Below are 15,213 nucleotides of genomic sequence, written 5' to 3'. Positions count from 1 at the left end.
TCAGTGACTGTAAATAACGCCAATTAAATGTGCTCTAGTGTAAAGGCCATTTATTTTAAAAAAATTGATTCCATAAGTACCTTGATTTATCCACCATCAACTGATACGGTGATAAAAAAGACAGTGGCTTGCTTGCAGAGTTGTGGCTGGCACACCTCGTTGTTTGTACCTTCAAGACTCTTACAGGTAAACGCGTTCTGTCCACAAGAAGAGTCTTTTGACTCATTAGCATTTGGACATTTAATTGAGTCTTTTATAAATCGTCTTCTTTATCACAGTATCAGTTGATGGTGGATAAATCAAGGTACTTATGGAATCATTTTTTTTAAAATAAATGGCCTTTACACTAGAGCCCATTTAATTGGCCTTATTTACAGTCACTGAAATATTTTTAGATTCGCCATGAAGCAATACTACGGATGTTAACAGAGTCCCAGGCAAACGATACCTCAAGGACCCTTTCTTTGGGTATGTCTGCATTTTGAGTTAATATACCTCAGTGTAACCTATCAAAGGGATATGTCCACTCTATATCGAGCCACTGATTTGTGCTCCATAGAATAAGGTATTCTTGAATCTTCCTAAATTGATATCAGATAGGTTCAATATATTAGTATCAATGACCAATTCAAAAAGTTTGGTCTATCTCAAGTGGACCTCTAGGCTACTCTGCAATATATATCCTTTATGCACATGTTCAGAATACTCAAAATGAATTCTTTGTATTCACTGTAAATGTTTTTCATTGCAATATTTTCTATGCACATGTTTAGAATAACCAAAATGAACTTCTTGTATTCACTGTAAATATTGTCTAATGTCTTCATTTGCTATATTTATGTTCTGTTAAGTGCAATTCAAGTATATGTTAGATGTTTTCTTTGTGTATAGTGCGGCACTAAATTTTGGTTTAGGTCCCATGTCATAGTTAAAATGTTTTCATTTTATCTTTTAATAGGGAGTTACAATATCAATTTTTTCTGTCCTGATGATGGTCTTAAAGAGTTGTCCATAAAGACCGAAACGTCGACTTTCAGCCTTATCCAAAGAAGAATTTATACATCTGTATTTTGGATAGGTGTTTTACAGGCTTTACAGAGAATTTGATTTGATTTCATATATACTTTTCCTGTATTCCTGTTTGTACATATATTTATCTGTATTGTATTTTTTCCCCTTATGATTCAATGTTGATAAAATCTACTGCTTTGCCTATACACATGTCTACTGGTTATTGTTTAATGTTAAGTATTGTCATGTTTATTGAGTTTTAATTATATGTTTGTCTACATGATTTGGTGAAACTAAACTCACTCAGGACTATTAATTTACCTGAATCCAATTCACTTGCATAACTATTTAAATTTAACTTTCAAACAAACTCCCTTGGAGGCAAATTTACCCATCCTACTATATTTTACCCAAGCCCCCAAGGGTATATTGGGTCGCTCACTATATTTAAACAGAAGAAATCTGAGCACTCTCTACACACGTAATATTGTACTACAGAAAAGTTTTAAAAATTCTATTTTGTACACCTCAAGTAATAGATATTTCGGGTACTTACCTAAACTTGACCTTGTGTTAGATCGTTCTATTATTGCATGTTTACTTGGATTGTTTAATACTGAACGTTTGGCAAGTGAGATGTCTGCTGTAACCCGTGTAATCGATATCCTAGTGAAAAACAAAGAAAAAACGTTACACTTGATACTTTGCAGAATGTAAACTATAACACACCAATGATCACTCTGTATTCCAAACTATGGCAGTCTTACATATCTATAATTTAGTGAGAGTTGAAGGGAGAAAGAGAGGAGTACTGTTTATTAGAGACCAGGGTACTTTGCGAGATTATACATTTGTAATGCGCAATCAATTCTGTTAGTGCGTGCCTTTGAGCTTGTCCTTGCTGTAAAGAATTCCTGCCTTGCGTATGGTTGAGTGGTCGCTAGCTTAATTTAGATCATAAAACGATAGACAAACACGAAAACGTCGTAGACCAATGAGCACCATAAGTACTAAAAAAAATTATATTATGTCTTTACAATGGTGTGTGTAAAATAGAATCAAGTCTGCGTAATCAAATATTAGCACAGACCGCCTTATACGTATTTTTTGTATATAACTTTTCTTCTTGTTTTTTCTTGCACACCGTGGGTCACGGGGTGTGCCCACTTGTCATTGTATGTTCATTTCTTGTTAGACACTTTTTTAAAGATTTTGAAAATAATAAAATAACCTGTCCGGCTGGACAAAGGAGTTTCATGGTATTTCGTGTTTGTTTATCGTTTTATGATCTAAATTAAGCTAGGGACCACTGTTCCTTAAAATAGACTTCGCCCAAGGCCCCTATTGCAATTCCTTTGGGTTTCCCTTGTTTTTTGTAGCAACATTGTGTATGCTTGAAGCAGAAGAAGTAATAGAAGAAATAGTACCAACATGTTTAGAATGAGTTTTAAATCCACTGTTCAAGACTTGAAAAGTGGTCTGCATTATTTATTTTCCTGTTTCCCTTATCTCCGCAGCTGCTCTTGCTGAGTCAGCCCTACTATCTTGTACAGCTGCATAAATCGAGGTGGAAATGAATGTTTTTCTCTTGAAATATTTGGACCTGGAAGGAAATTGTACAAATAAATCTCACCACATATTTTCAACATTAGTTTTAATTTTAACAGAACCAGGACTCAATTGTGACAGCCAGCCACCGATGGTACAGCTTGCACATACTATATGTATAAATGTATAAAACAGCCACATGATGCTTTCTTTATTTGAGAGGTCATTCAACACCGTCTGGCTCTTCTTTGCTCTACGAAGTGGTAGCAACATTATGGTGAGAGTGCCTTCCCACCAACTGTGATCTGGAGGACAATCCAAATGACACTTTCTCAAGAATCTGTTCCTGCACTAGTTCTCCTACTTTTGGGAGCTACCCATCGAAAGCAGCTATGTTTTGGTGGCAAGCGCATCTTATTTGCAGGTTTCTCTTGCAAATCTTTGATGCTCTGCAATAGATGGAAGTGTGAGATCAGATTAATCAATCAGTGAATCTGCAGCAAGAGAACTCTATGTCGAGCAGGCATCCTCAAATGGTTTTCATATGGTGTGCAGCCATTCAGTACACCCATATGCAAACTGAATAGCCACTGCACCTGATATAGGTTATGATACCACAACAACTCTGTATTGAATACCCTAGCAGTCAAGACTTTTTAGCAGCTCATCAATTCGGTTTGGTTCCGGATGGAGGGGGTGCACAAATCACCTTCCAGAGCAGTCACAGCATCAGTAAATAAATGCCTTAGTGGCAAACGTTGAGTTGTTTTCTAAATGACATGTCTGAACTTTTCCCTCTGCTACTAGGCACAGCAAGTCTTTAATTAACGCACAGTGGTAGTTGTTTTTGTGTTGCCAAACCCACATAAATCAAGCGCATAGATCAACCACCATCAATATATATTTATAATGAGTTACCCTTGGCAATGGGCGAATGTGGGCGAGGTACACTCAATCAATCAATCAAGGCATTTGTATAGCGCGCTACACACCCGGGAGGGTCTCAAGGCGCTGGGGGAGGGGTAGGTCACTGCTCGAACAGCCAGGTCTTGAGCTGCTTCCTGAAGGAGAGATGGTCTTGGGTTCGCCGAAGGTGGGTGGGGAGGGAGTTCCAAGTCTTGGCTGCCAGGTAGGAGAAGGATCTTCCACGACATCAAAGGGATTATTGGATATCATAATAGAAATAGGCACTAATCTTATAGCAGGAGTGGGTTTCAATTGGTGACCAATGTTATATTGCTATATGCATCTTTTATAATTTTCCAATAAATTTGGCCACCAATGTCTTTGTTGTGGCATTGATGTTGTAGCACTAATAAAAGCATGAGCCAACGCTAAACCATCATGAGTTTCTGTGATAAGATATAATCTAAGTTTTTCATTGGGAATATGTCTATTCTTTTTCACTGGTTTAAAAACACATGATTATCATCTTTGGAAAGGCTATAGAAATATTTAAAGGGAGTCCTTTAGTGGACTTTTCCCATTACATTGTTGCCTTTGCTGTCACCAGGTTTGCATTGATTGTCATTTTAGATTGTGTCACAGCAGCAACCTTACACGTTTGTACCTCTGACTTTGCAGCCAAATCAAGTGCAGGTACTTTTTTGGTTTAATTTTTTTTATTAAGTAATGGTCATAACACATACTATTACCGACAACCCAAAGGTCGGCGACGTTAATCAGTTAATTAGAAGTCATTGGCAGGACCACATTATCAACAATTGACCTTTAACATCCCAACCCTGATGCTGTACATCCATGTAGTTGTGTTCCTATGTTGGGAATAGCATGGCAAAGTAATCTAGGTTTTAAGTGAGCTGCGATGTGCTACTTACATATCCATCCACTCAGGATAAGACACAGTTCTTTTAGGTATTTAGGGCACATAACTGCTCGGAAATCCCAAGACAGGATGCATATGATGGGGTTCCAGGTGACTTCATAGGCCAGGATGGATTGCTGGGTAACCTTCTTCAACTTTTCCATTGCCATAATTTTCCAAAGGCGCCTTATCCAGTTGTGAAGTGTGGGTATGATGTTCGTTCCACATAGTTCCAGTATGTTCTGAATGGCAGTAACTAAAGTCATGGCTATCTGTTTTCCATTTATTGACTTTGGGGATCGGTTAAACGGCATGGTTTGCCCATGCACTTTACTTTTTTTAGCAAGCATTCCTTCAATTTTGTTATACCCCTTTGGGAGCCTTGTATACCCATAATCAAGACCACCAAAATGTAAAGACAGTTAAGTATTGCAATTGCTAGACCTTGCATCATTGGTGTGGAATTCCCCTGTATTTTTGCCTTTGCATCCTATGTTGATGCAGTGTGTTGGACTTCCTTTCGCTGGTCTAGGTGCTTTGGGCACTTTGCCACTGATGTAAAGTGCCAAAGTGCATGTACTCTTTTTGTAAATTGTATGTATTGATTGGTGTTTCCATAAACGGCTGATTTGCTTTACTAGTCAGTCCCTAGTAAAGTACTCTGTGTGTGCCCACGGCCTGTAAATCAAATGCAGCCCTGATTGTGCCAACCACATAGCCAGCCTGTAAATGTAGCTCAGGCCTGCATTTTGCAGAGCCTGTGTGCAGTCTAGTACTGTCGACTTGGCATGTGCACCCACTTGCCAGGCCCAGACCTTTTCTTTTCCTACAGGTAGGGCAGGGTGCAGTGTATGTGAAAGGTAGGATATGCCCTTATGTGTTTGGCATGTCCCGATAGTGAAATACTGCCAATTTTGTTTTACATTATTGTAAAGCTATCTGGTCAAAGCATAACTGCCCCTGGGAATCAGTTAGGAAAATAAAGTTTAGTATGCCTGAACTCAGAATGTTAACATGCATCTTTTAGTGAGAGTGACTTTTACATTCTGTGTTTGAAATTACCACTCTTATAAAGTAGGTATTTTCTTGCTTAGCCATCCAGTGTGCCTCTGCTAGGATGTGTACTGACAGTCTGGCTTTGGAGTGACAGGAGCTGGGGATGTGCAGTGGCTCCAGAACGTCTGGATGAGTCAGCGCAAGGATAAATAGGTCTGGTCTGCATTTAGAGTGCTGGGAGGTGTAGCACCTGCACCTGAATAGGGCTGTGCCTGCCTCCACAATGATGGCTCCGCCCTCCTGTGGTGTGTCTGGAGCCAGGGATCACACTGACAATGGAGGTTATTGTGCATTTGCAAAGTACCCCCAGAGCTGGTTTGGACTGGGCTCAGAGACCTGGGCCAGGAGAGAACAAAGAAATGTACTGTATAAAAAGAGGGGCCCAGACACCAAACTTTTATATCACTTCTGGGAAATTAAGAGGAACCTTTGCCAAGGAGAAGAGCTGAAGAAACTGAGAATACTGCCCTGTGCTGTTTTCTGTCTGGGGTTGGCCTGCAGTGACTGCTTTCTGCTACGGAAAAGGAAAAAAGACTTTGCTGTTTGATGTGTCCCCTGCTTTAGGAAGATCTCCAAGGGCTTGAAGAAGAGCTTGCCTCCTCTTCTGAAGTCTCAGGGACACAATGACTTTACCCCCACCCCCTCCTCTGAACTTCCTTGATGGGAGTTCTGACCTGTGAAGAGGTGCCTGTAGCTGTTCTGGATCTCTGGAGGTTGTTCTGGCTGTTGGGAGCTGGAGAAGCAATGGACCAACAAGAAGCGTGACGCAAGTGCACCTTTTTCAGACGCTTTGCCGAAGAAATTGTTGCAGCGCCTGCCTGCGGCTTGAGAAATGGCTGCACGCCACATTGAATGCACCGATCTCCGAAGTCCAAGATCACCGCACTGATTCCGACGCAAGCCCTGCTGTGCGGATGCAAGAACCCACGCATCGTCCTGGATCATCGCATGGCATCGAGGCGCTAGGTCTGTCGCATTGTTGGGGGACGCAGTAAGAAACTGATGCATCACCTCCCCACGCACTAATAAAACCGATGCATCACCTCCTCTCCAGTAAGGTACCGTTGCATCACCTCCCATGAAGCACGGAACCGACGCATCACCTTACCGGATTGTAAGCCACAAACGCATCACCTTCCTTGTGGCTCTTTTTGTTTGTGTGTGCAACACATCCATGGTACTTTGAATGAAAAGTGCTGCATCTGCAATTTGTTTTGAACTGAACTATTTCTACCATTTGAAAGTCATTTTTATTACTGCATTTTGGATTTTTGTTGTTTGGCTTGGATAAATATTACTTATTTTTCTAAACTGGTGTGGTGTCCATTTGAAGTGTTTTCACTGCATTACTGTATGTGTTCATAAATGCTTTACACACTGCCTCTGAGATAAGCCTGTCTGCTCGGGCCAAGCTACCAAGGGGATGAGTGGAGGTTATTTTAGAACTGTCTCCCATTACCCTGACTAGAAGTAAGGGTCCCTATTTGGATAAAGTTACCTACCTCTGCCAACTAGAGATCCACATTTCTAACAGTAATTCCCACACTTTCCTTTGCCTACATAACTCATTACCAAAGAAGTTTTATACGTTTTCCTAAATAAACTGGTCATCAGTCCAGTATTGTGAAAGTGTGGCATTGCATGTGTGCATGTATTCCAGTTCTAATCTGTACAATCCAGTACAACTGTATATGACCTGTCTAAATTCAACATAAGAAAATAGAGTAGTGTACATGGTCAAGTGGCAAGACACTATCATACCCTGATACAGTGATCCAGGATGGCCTTTACATCACACCTTTCCTCCGGTATTAATGGCAATTGATCCTGTACCTGTAGTTCACAATGAAGGGGAATCATATGTGGTACAGAATCGCTATTCCACCCCTTGATTTCTACACAACACCAGAGCTTGTGTTAAAGCCCAAACATATGCATACTTATCCCCTAAAATCCTCAGACACCAAAGAGGAAAATGCTTCAATATTATCCCCTCTGCATGAGGTTTATATCTTATAAAGAGTGGAGGCCAATCCTCCCTCACTAGAATGATGGTTTATGCACCCGATAAATGTCATCGGAATACTGATTTTATTGTGTGCAATATATCACTCTCTATGTGCATTTCAATACAGTAAACTCTATACGTGTTTTTATCTGAATGTATTGATCAGCTGGACTTGTAACCAGATACGCTTTGAGAATCCAGCGAACTATAACTACTTGCACTGCACTGTCCAGAAGGCCTTCTGTCCATGTCCAATTCTGTAGATGTACCCGCATTTTTGGTGGCACGCTTCTTTTTTAGCAAACCAGCAACTTTCTTCATTTTACAATTACTTTTCAATTGAACCTTTCTCTTCCTTCTTACTTTATGCTAAATATCATGATTGCCCTTCCTTGCTCTTCTATCTTGTCGTTTATATGACACTCAGACAGTCTGCTTGTTTCATCTTTTTCCTGAATGTCTGCTGTCTCCAGAGTCCTGGGAAGAATGGGTAGTAGTATACTGATACGCATCTGGCTTTCTAATTTTTTTATGGTCACTCAAATTATAACCACCCCTTTGGATTCCTGCTGTGAGGAATATCTGGTGCTGCTTTTCCTCCTAGCTTTTTCTTGGTTCCACGAGCTTTCTGCTTTGCTGTCCACTCTGTCACTGTTTTAGACTTGAGCTGGAGCTTTACAGAATAAGTATCCTGGGTGTTTTGGCATATTCTTTTATACATTTCTCTAGTAAATTATTAGACCAGGCAGTCTTGGCGTGGTTCCCCCCTTGTTTTGCCTTCAACCCTCCTGTTTTGCTGATATTGTTTTTGCTTGGTTAAGGACTCTGCACACCTTACCCCTGCTAACCAGTGCTAAAGTGATTGTGCTCGGGCTCTAGGCATGTCTCTGCTCCCACCCCTCCCTGCGTATACCTTTCAAATAACCCGCCCACGTATGCAGCCCCATGCCCCGAACCACCAGCGACCGAGGCCAAACTCGGACCAGTCAGACGAGATCGACCTTATGTTTCTCTTTCTACAAACAGTTAATAGATTAATTGCTTTGTGATGTAATAAAAAATGTGTATTTGAATGCTCATCCATTCTCCTAAGAAACTGTAGGTGACTAATGGCATATCTGTTTTGATTTCTCCTTTACTAGCCAGTCGTCTAAGAATGGGTATAAATTAATACCTTTTCTTCTTTGGTCTGCTGCAACTGCAGCAAGGCACTTTGTGAAGACCTGTGTCGCTTTGATTTTATGCAGAATGGAGGCACCGTGAGCTGGTAGTTTACCTTGTCTAATATAAATCTGAGTTACTTTTTCTATTTTTGATTCATTGGGATGCGTAGATAGACGTCCTTTAGATCTAAGGTGGCCATATAATCCCCTATTATTAGAATTGGTAGAACTCCTTGGAGTGTTGTCATTCTGAAGTGTTAAGTACAAATGAATGTGTTTAAGACTCTGAGGTCTAGGATTGGTCTCTGGGTCAGATCTTGTTTTGAGACCAGGAAATAAGGAGAATAGTTTCCTTTGCTTGTTTCCCTTGCTGGTATCCTTTTGATGATTTTCTTTTGTAAGAGTTCTCTCACCTCTTTCCTTAGTAGTATGATATCTTTCCAGTGAAACTTTGCTTTTGAGGGAATTTGAGGTTGTTCCTTGATTAGTTCTATGCAGTATCCGTGACATATCACGTTCATAATCCATTTGTCTGAGGTGATTTTTTCCCACTCCTTTGGGTAATTGCCTATTCTGCCTCCCACTAGTTTTATATGTGGGGGCACAGATTTTTGGGCAAGTCACTTGGTTGTTGCTCCTACCCCTTGGGGAGTTTCTCCCATTCCACTTCCTTGCGCATGAAAGGGCTATCTAGTTGGGTGTTGCCACTGTTAGTGTGTGGTCTGCTGTGTGGCTTGGTGTGAGCTGCCTTGTGGTTGCTGCCCAGATGTGAAAGGTGCTCTGCCAGTGGGCCGGGTTTCCTCCCTTTCTTTTTGTACACCCACCATTGCTTGGGCCATTTCGTTGTCCTTTTTTAGTTGTTGTAAGGACTTATTGATCGCCTGGCCCTACAGGACGTCTCCTATAAAGGGCATATTGATTATGAAGACTGGTACCTGAGCCAGGCATGTCTCCTTAGTGTTGTGCCCGTGCACATCTGCCTGCTGGCAGTGTCTGCAGAAGTCCAAGGTTGATTTCAGGTATGTGCTCGCTGTGTTTTACCCCTCTTGCATAACTGACTTAGCCCTCTTTTTGTACTTGTATGGGACGTGTTGCATGAGGGACTCCATCTCTTCCCATTGTTGGTGACTGTACCTGTTTAACTGTGCATTATAGTTGGCAATCTGCCACTGGGTTGCAGCCTCTCTCCATCTTCCTCTCCACCATGTCAAGCCTCTTCCTCTCCTTTCCAGGTGGTGGGCCTGAGGATGTGTGGGAGTGGTTCTATGCAGTATCCGTGACATATCACGTTCATAATCCATTTGTCTGAGGTGATTTTTTTTCCCACTCCTGTGGGTAATTGCCTATTCTGCCTCCCACTAGTTTTATATGTGGGGGCACAGATTTTTGGGCAAGTCACTTGGTTGTTGCTCCTACCCCTTGGGGAGTTTCTCCCATTCCCCTTCCTTGCGCATGAAAGGGCTATCTAGTTGGGTGTTGCCACTGTTAGTGTGTGGTCTGCTGTGTGGCTTGGTGTGAGCTGCCTTGTGGTTGCTGCCCAGATGTGAAAGGTGCTCTGCCAGTGGGCCGGGTTTCCTCCCTTTCGTTTTGTACACCCACCATTGCTTGGGCATTTCGTTGTCCTTTTTTAGTTGTTGTAAGGACTTATTGATCGCCTGGCCCTACAGGACGTCTCCTATAAAGGGCATATTGATTATGAAGACTGGTACCTGAGCCAGGCATGTCTCCTTAGTGTTGTGCCCGTGCACATCTGCCTGCTGGTAGTGTCTGCAGGAGTCCAAGGTTGATTTCAGGTATGTGCTCGCTGTGTTTTACCCCTCTTGCATAACTGACTTAGCCCTCTTTTTGTACTTGTATGGGACGTGTTGCATGAGGGACTCCATCTCTTCCCATTGTTGGTGACCATACCTGTTTAACTATGCATTATAGTTGGCAATCTGCCACTGGGTTGCAGCCTCTCTCTCCATCTTCCTCTACACCATGTCAAGCCTCTTCCTCTCCTTTCCAGGTGGTGGGCCTGAGGATGTGTGGAAGTTGTTCCGCTTTCTGGCCGCCAAGACCTGGAACTCCCTCCCGACCGACCTGCGCCTGACCCAAGACCACCTCTCCTTCAGGAAGAAGCTCAAGACCTGGCTGTTCGAGCAGTAGCAGCAGCACCCCCCCCCCCCCAAGCGCCTTGAGACCCTCCGGGTAAGTAGTGCGCTCTATAAATGTCTTTGATTGATTGATTGATTCTTGCAGCTCTTACAATAATCGAGTCAGACGGAGCATTTTCCTGTATGTATTTCGGGTCTTGAGTAGATGACTTGTACTTTTTTCTACTCTGGGAGTTACTGCCTTTGCATTGGCAGGTTCCCGAAATGCCTCCTTCCCTTGATCCAATATGCTGGGTAGATTTGGGGAGTGTAGGCTCCCCTTGTGGGCGGCATTAGGGTCTTGAGGAGAAAACAAGAATCTCCCTTTTCTTTCCTCCAGCAGGACTTCGTATGTTTCAGCAGCTCAGGTGGTGATGGCCTCGAAGGGTAGTTGTCCACGCCTTTGGGAGATTCAACACTGAGATTGTGCCATGACTCTTTGTCGAGCCCTGTTGCCTCTTCTATCTTCTCGAGTTTGTAGAATTCCTTTTATTTTTCTTCATGGGGCTCTGATGTTGCTGGAGCCTTCAAGGCAGAGTGGTCGTCCTCGATGCCGAAGTATATTGATGGCTTCGATGGGATCAGAAAATCCTCTTAGGAGTCAATGAACTACTTTTCTCTTTCTTGACCTCAAACATCTTCACTTCTGCTTCAAGTATCAGCCTCTTCTTCAGTGTCACTGGTTCTGACATCTCCTAAACCTCAGTATTTTCTCTTGCTTCCTCTAAAGCCGATGGCATTGTTGAGGGCTTCAATAGAGTCTTGCCTACATCAGTGTCCCTTGCTTGGGATCCATCTGGCTTCTTTGTTTTCAGCTGACCTTAGCCGGTTTCTTCACCGCCTGTTTTTTATCGGCATTGGTCGCGTATGCTTCAACGTCTAATCCTTTGCCATAAACTGTGTCGGCTTCCTCAACGTTGACGTTATCGTTGCTAGCCAGGTGAAATCCTTTGGTGGAACCTGCAACCTCTGAGTGCTGGACATGGTGGTGTAGTGTTCCACCCTCTGTCTTTAGCATACCTTCAGGGTCTTTGGCACAAACGCAGTACATGCCTCGCAGTCCTCATAGCTATGGTCCTTTGGGAGACAGAAGTTGCAGAAATCCTGCAAATTTGTGGTGGCAGCTGGGGCAGAATTTAAAGGAGATATTTTCTATGTTCCCTACCTGCTCTCAATCTTCAACCAGGTGGCTGGTATCGGCGTGGTTCTCCGTCAGAAGGAGGCCAGAAGGGTCCACTTCTCTCTCATCATCTCTTTTAGCGGTCTTCAGCAAATCGTTAAATTTTCTTCCCAAAAACTCTAATTTTCAAAGAAATATTTGCAGATCCTCTGTTACATCCTAGAGCCAATGGTGGAAAAAAGAATCTGAAGATAGAGACTATGCACAGGAAGATCTGGGGTGCCATCTGACATCACACAGGGGACGGGCATACCACCAATGGTGGCCAACAATGCCCAAAAAGGGAAAAAAAGGACAATTCCAGACCCAACCACTAGATGAAGGAATAATACACAGCATTTGAATCCAGAAAAGGATTCATGCTGCAAAACCTCTGCACCCTATTGAATGTCTGTCTATTCGTAACACTGTTTCACACAGCAGAGCAACTGCACATTCATTTACATTGACAAGTTGTGAGGCCATGTAATATTGTTTAATATCAGATAATACCAATCCCTCATCATACACTCCCCTGGTTAATTTTGCCAAGGCTATGCTTGGCAAGCGCCCGTTCCACAGCAACTCTCCGACTAGTGTCTATGTGCCCCAAAAATTCCTCTGGTATCTGATATTGGGTGTGTTAGACCTGGCCCGTTTAACAGGATTATCCCCAAACATTTTGCCTTTTGCTTCCTATTTTTCTGACCCTGTTTGTGTTGGCTATAGGATTCTGGGCACTTTAACACTGCTAATCAGTGCTAAAGTACATATGTTCTCTGTGTAAATTGTGACAATAATTGGTTATCCATGATTGGCATATTTGATTTACTGGTAAGTCCCTAGTAAAGTGCACGGTGAGTGCCAGGGCCTGTAAATCAAATGCTGCTAGTGGGCTTGCAGCACTGGCTGTGCAACCCACACGAGTAACCGTGTAAATGTGTCTCAGGCCTACCACCGCAGTGTCTGTGCCAGCAGTTTGTAACTGCCAAGTTGTCTTGGCAAATGCACCCACTTGCCAGGCACAAACCTTCCTTTTCCTTACATGTAAGGCAGCCCTAATGTAGGCCCAATGTACCCCAATGGGCAGGGTGCAGTGTATGTGAAAGGTAGGACATGTACTACTGTGTGTGGCTTGTCCTGGTAGTGAAATACTGTGTATTTCATTTTTCACTGTTGAAAGGCTATTTGTCCCATCAACTTATCATTGGGGTTGCACTGTAACAAATGTACATGTGAAACTTGCAATAGGGACAATATAGAAAAAGGAAGTTTGGACTCGCTGAACTTAAAGAATTTATTAGCACACCTTTAGGTGAAGGTGGTTTTTAAATCGTGCGTTTGAAAATGCCACTTTTAGAAAGTGGGCCTTTTTTTTACTTCACCATTCTGTGTGCCTCTGGCTGTTTGTGTATTCCATTATAGAAATGGGGTAACCCAATACGGTTTTTGGACCTGGGTAATCGATACTGTCAAGGAAAACAATGGTCCAAACCAAAATTTATCATATATTCAATGAATAATACACTCACAGTTATTCTTTTTTTCTATTTGAATGAGTATCTGAATTAATCTACAAAATAGTCAAGCAATAATGATTGTTTAAAAAGAAAAGAAAAGCAACAACCTGAAAAGAACTGAATTTATTCCAAAAAGGGGGAGTTTTCAAAATTACTCCATCGCAATACAATTAATATATACATTTGTACATCTTCAAAAAACGAACGGTAAAGAAAGGGGGAGCAATCTGCTTCTAACAAGAGGGTGCCGGAAAAGAAGAAAGAGTGATAAAGAGATAAAGGGGTGTAAGCCTCAATTGAAAAGTGACATAGGATTTAAGATGAATAGAAAAACAAAGCTATAAAAAATCTAGCTGATGGTGCAATTAGGCCACTGATGTTTTTTCTATTTTTCACATTTATACAGGCTGGACTGGCATGTATAATGAAACTTGGATAAGTAGTGGTCCTATTTGCTTATTAAAAATGCGTCGACGTTTCGACCCGTCTTGTGGTACATGGGTGACTAGGAGCCTCGACCTGCGGGTCTTCTTCAGGACGTATGTGACATAGGCCCTTTTACTGTCGATATTCAATATAAACCCAGGAGTTTCTTTGTTTGTTTTATCATATGTGGGATGATCGCAGTCCTCCTGCACTTGATGGTCTAGTTGTTGATTTTGAAAAGTAAACTCAGCCCCTGTAGAATTAAAGCCGGCGCCAAAGGTGACTAAAGGAGTGTCAGCCCCTTGGTGATTAGTTCCTTCACTTGATGACTGCTGCTCTTGGGCAGAGGATGAAAACAGGCAGTGGGGCACTGTTGCATTTTGTTATACATTTCTTTCTGCCTTGTCTTTCCCTGTCTGGATCTGCTGCCTGGAATGTATGATGCGTGCCTGCATCTTACATCCTGGGTTCCAGATTCCAGACCAACTGATGTACTAGATCTCTACCCGAACCTGTTAAGATGTGCTGTGCTTCAACTCCTTTTGATCAATAAACCCTTTTCATGAAAATCAATTTATGCATCGTTGGATCTTTTTATTGGCGACGAGGTAAACCTGCTATTTCTGCCACCATCCCTGAAGCACAGGAGCAGAAATTTTTATTTTTATACCAGGTTTAAAAAAGGATTAACCTGGAAAATACGCTTTCATCCTCATAACAACTATGAATTATCCTCTTACATCGTAATTACGAAGAAGTACGACCCACCGGCGCTGTTCTGCACATTTTTAAAGCTTTTCCGCTTTTCCAACGGTAAAGAAAACGACAAGAAGTACTGTACTTTACAGCATCTACCTTCGTTTTTGGTGCTTCTCCTGGCTGTTTCAGCGATCCTTCTCCGGCGATTGGGTGATGTATAAAACCCCATTTATCCAATTTTAAGTCTTTTTAGACTTTTCTCTACTGTGCGCGAGGGAGGCTTTCAGAGCGCTCGAGACTTTCCTGACGTGTTCATACACGTTGCGTCTCGCTTACGCGCTACGTCACCACGCCACACGCTCCTGCTGTCATCACGCTACACGCTCAAGCGCCATTTTGTGTATCCATGGCAACCTGATACACGATCACCGGAGACGCTGAAAAGCCAATGTCGAGCAGGTTTTGCACGCCGGAAGGTAAAATAAACTATATTTATACGCTGAAAGACTGAATTGGATATATTTTCATTATTCTTCATATACTTTTACCGAAATTACGCTCATTTTAAAGGAAAAGAACTTGGAATATCCTACCGGTTATTTTTGGGTGTACATTGTTACTTTTGAAAAACTGTTCATTTTTAAAAAGAGAGAAAGCATCTTG

The 15,213-nt window shown here is 42.2% G+C and overlaps 1 protein-coding gene across 5 annotated transcripts in view; it reads right to left on the bottom strand.

The window, feature by feature from the left end:
- Positions 1 to 15,213, bottom strand: part of CACNB2 (calcium voltage-gated channel auxiliary subunit beta 2) — a 1,003,604-nt gene that overhangs the window by 36,811 nt on the left and 951,580 nt on the right. For all 5 annotated transcript variants that reach the window (XM_086941951.1, XM_086941954.1, XM_086941953.1 and 2 more), the window contains one exon: positions 1,568 to 1,677. In XM_086941951.1, the coding sequence (XP_086798077.1) occupies positions 1,568 to 1,677 (110 nt within the window). The remainder of the gene's footprint in view (positions 1 to 1,567; positions 1,678 to 15,213) is intronic.

Source organism: Lissotriton vulgaris, chromosome 10 (genome assembly GCF_964263255.1).
Source record: "Lissotriton vulgaris chromosome 10, aLisVul1.2, whole genome shotgun sequence".
In the NCBI taxonomy this organism is placed as follows: Eukaryota; Metazoa; Chordata; class Amphibia; order Caudata; family Salamandridae; genus Lissotriton; species Lissotriton vulgaris.
This window is presented reverse-complemented; position numbering and strand designations above follow the sequence as displayed.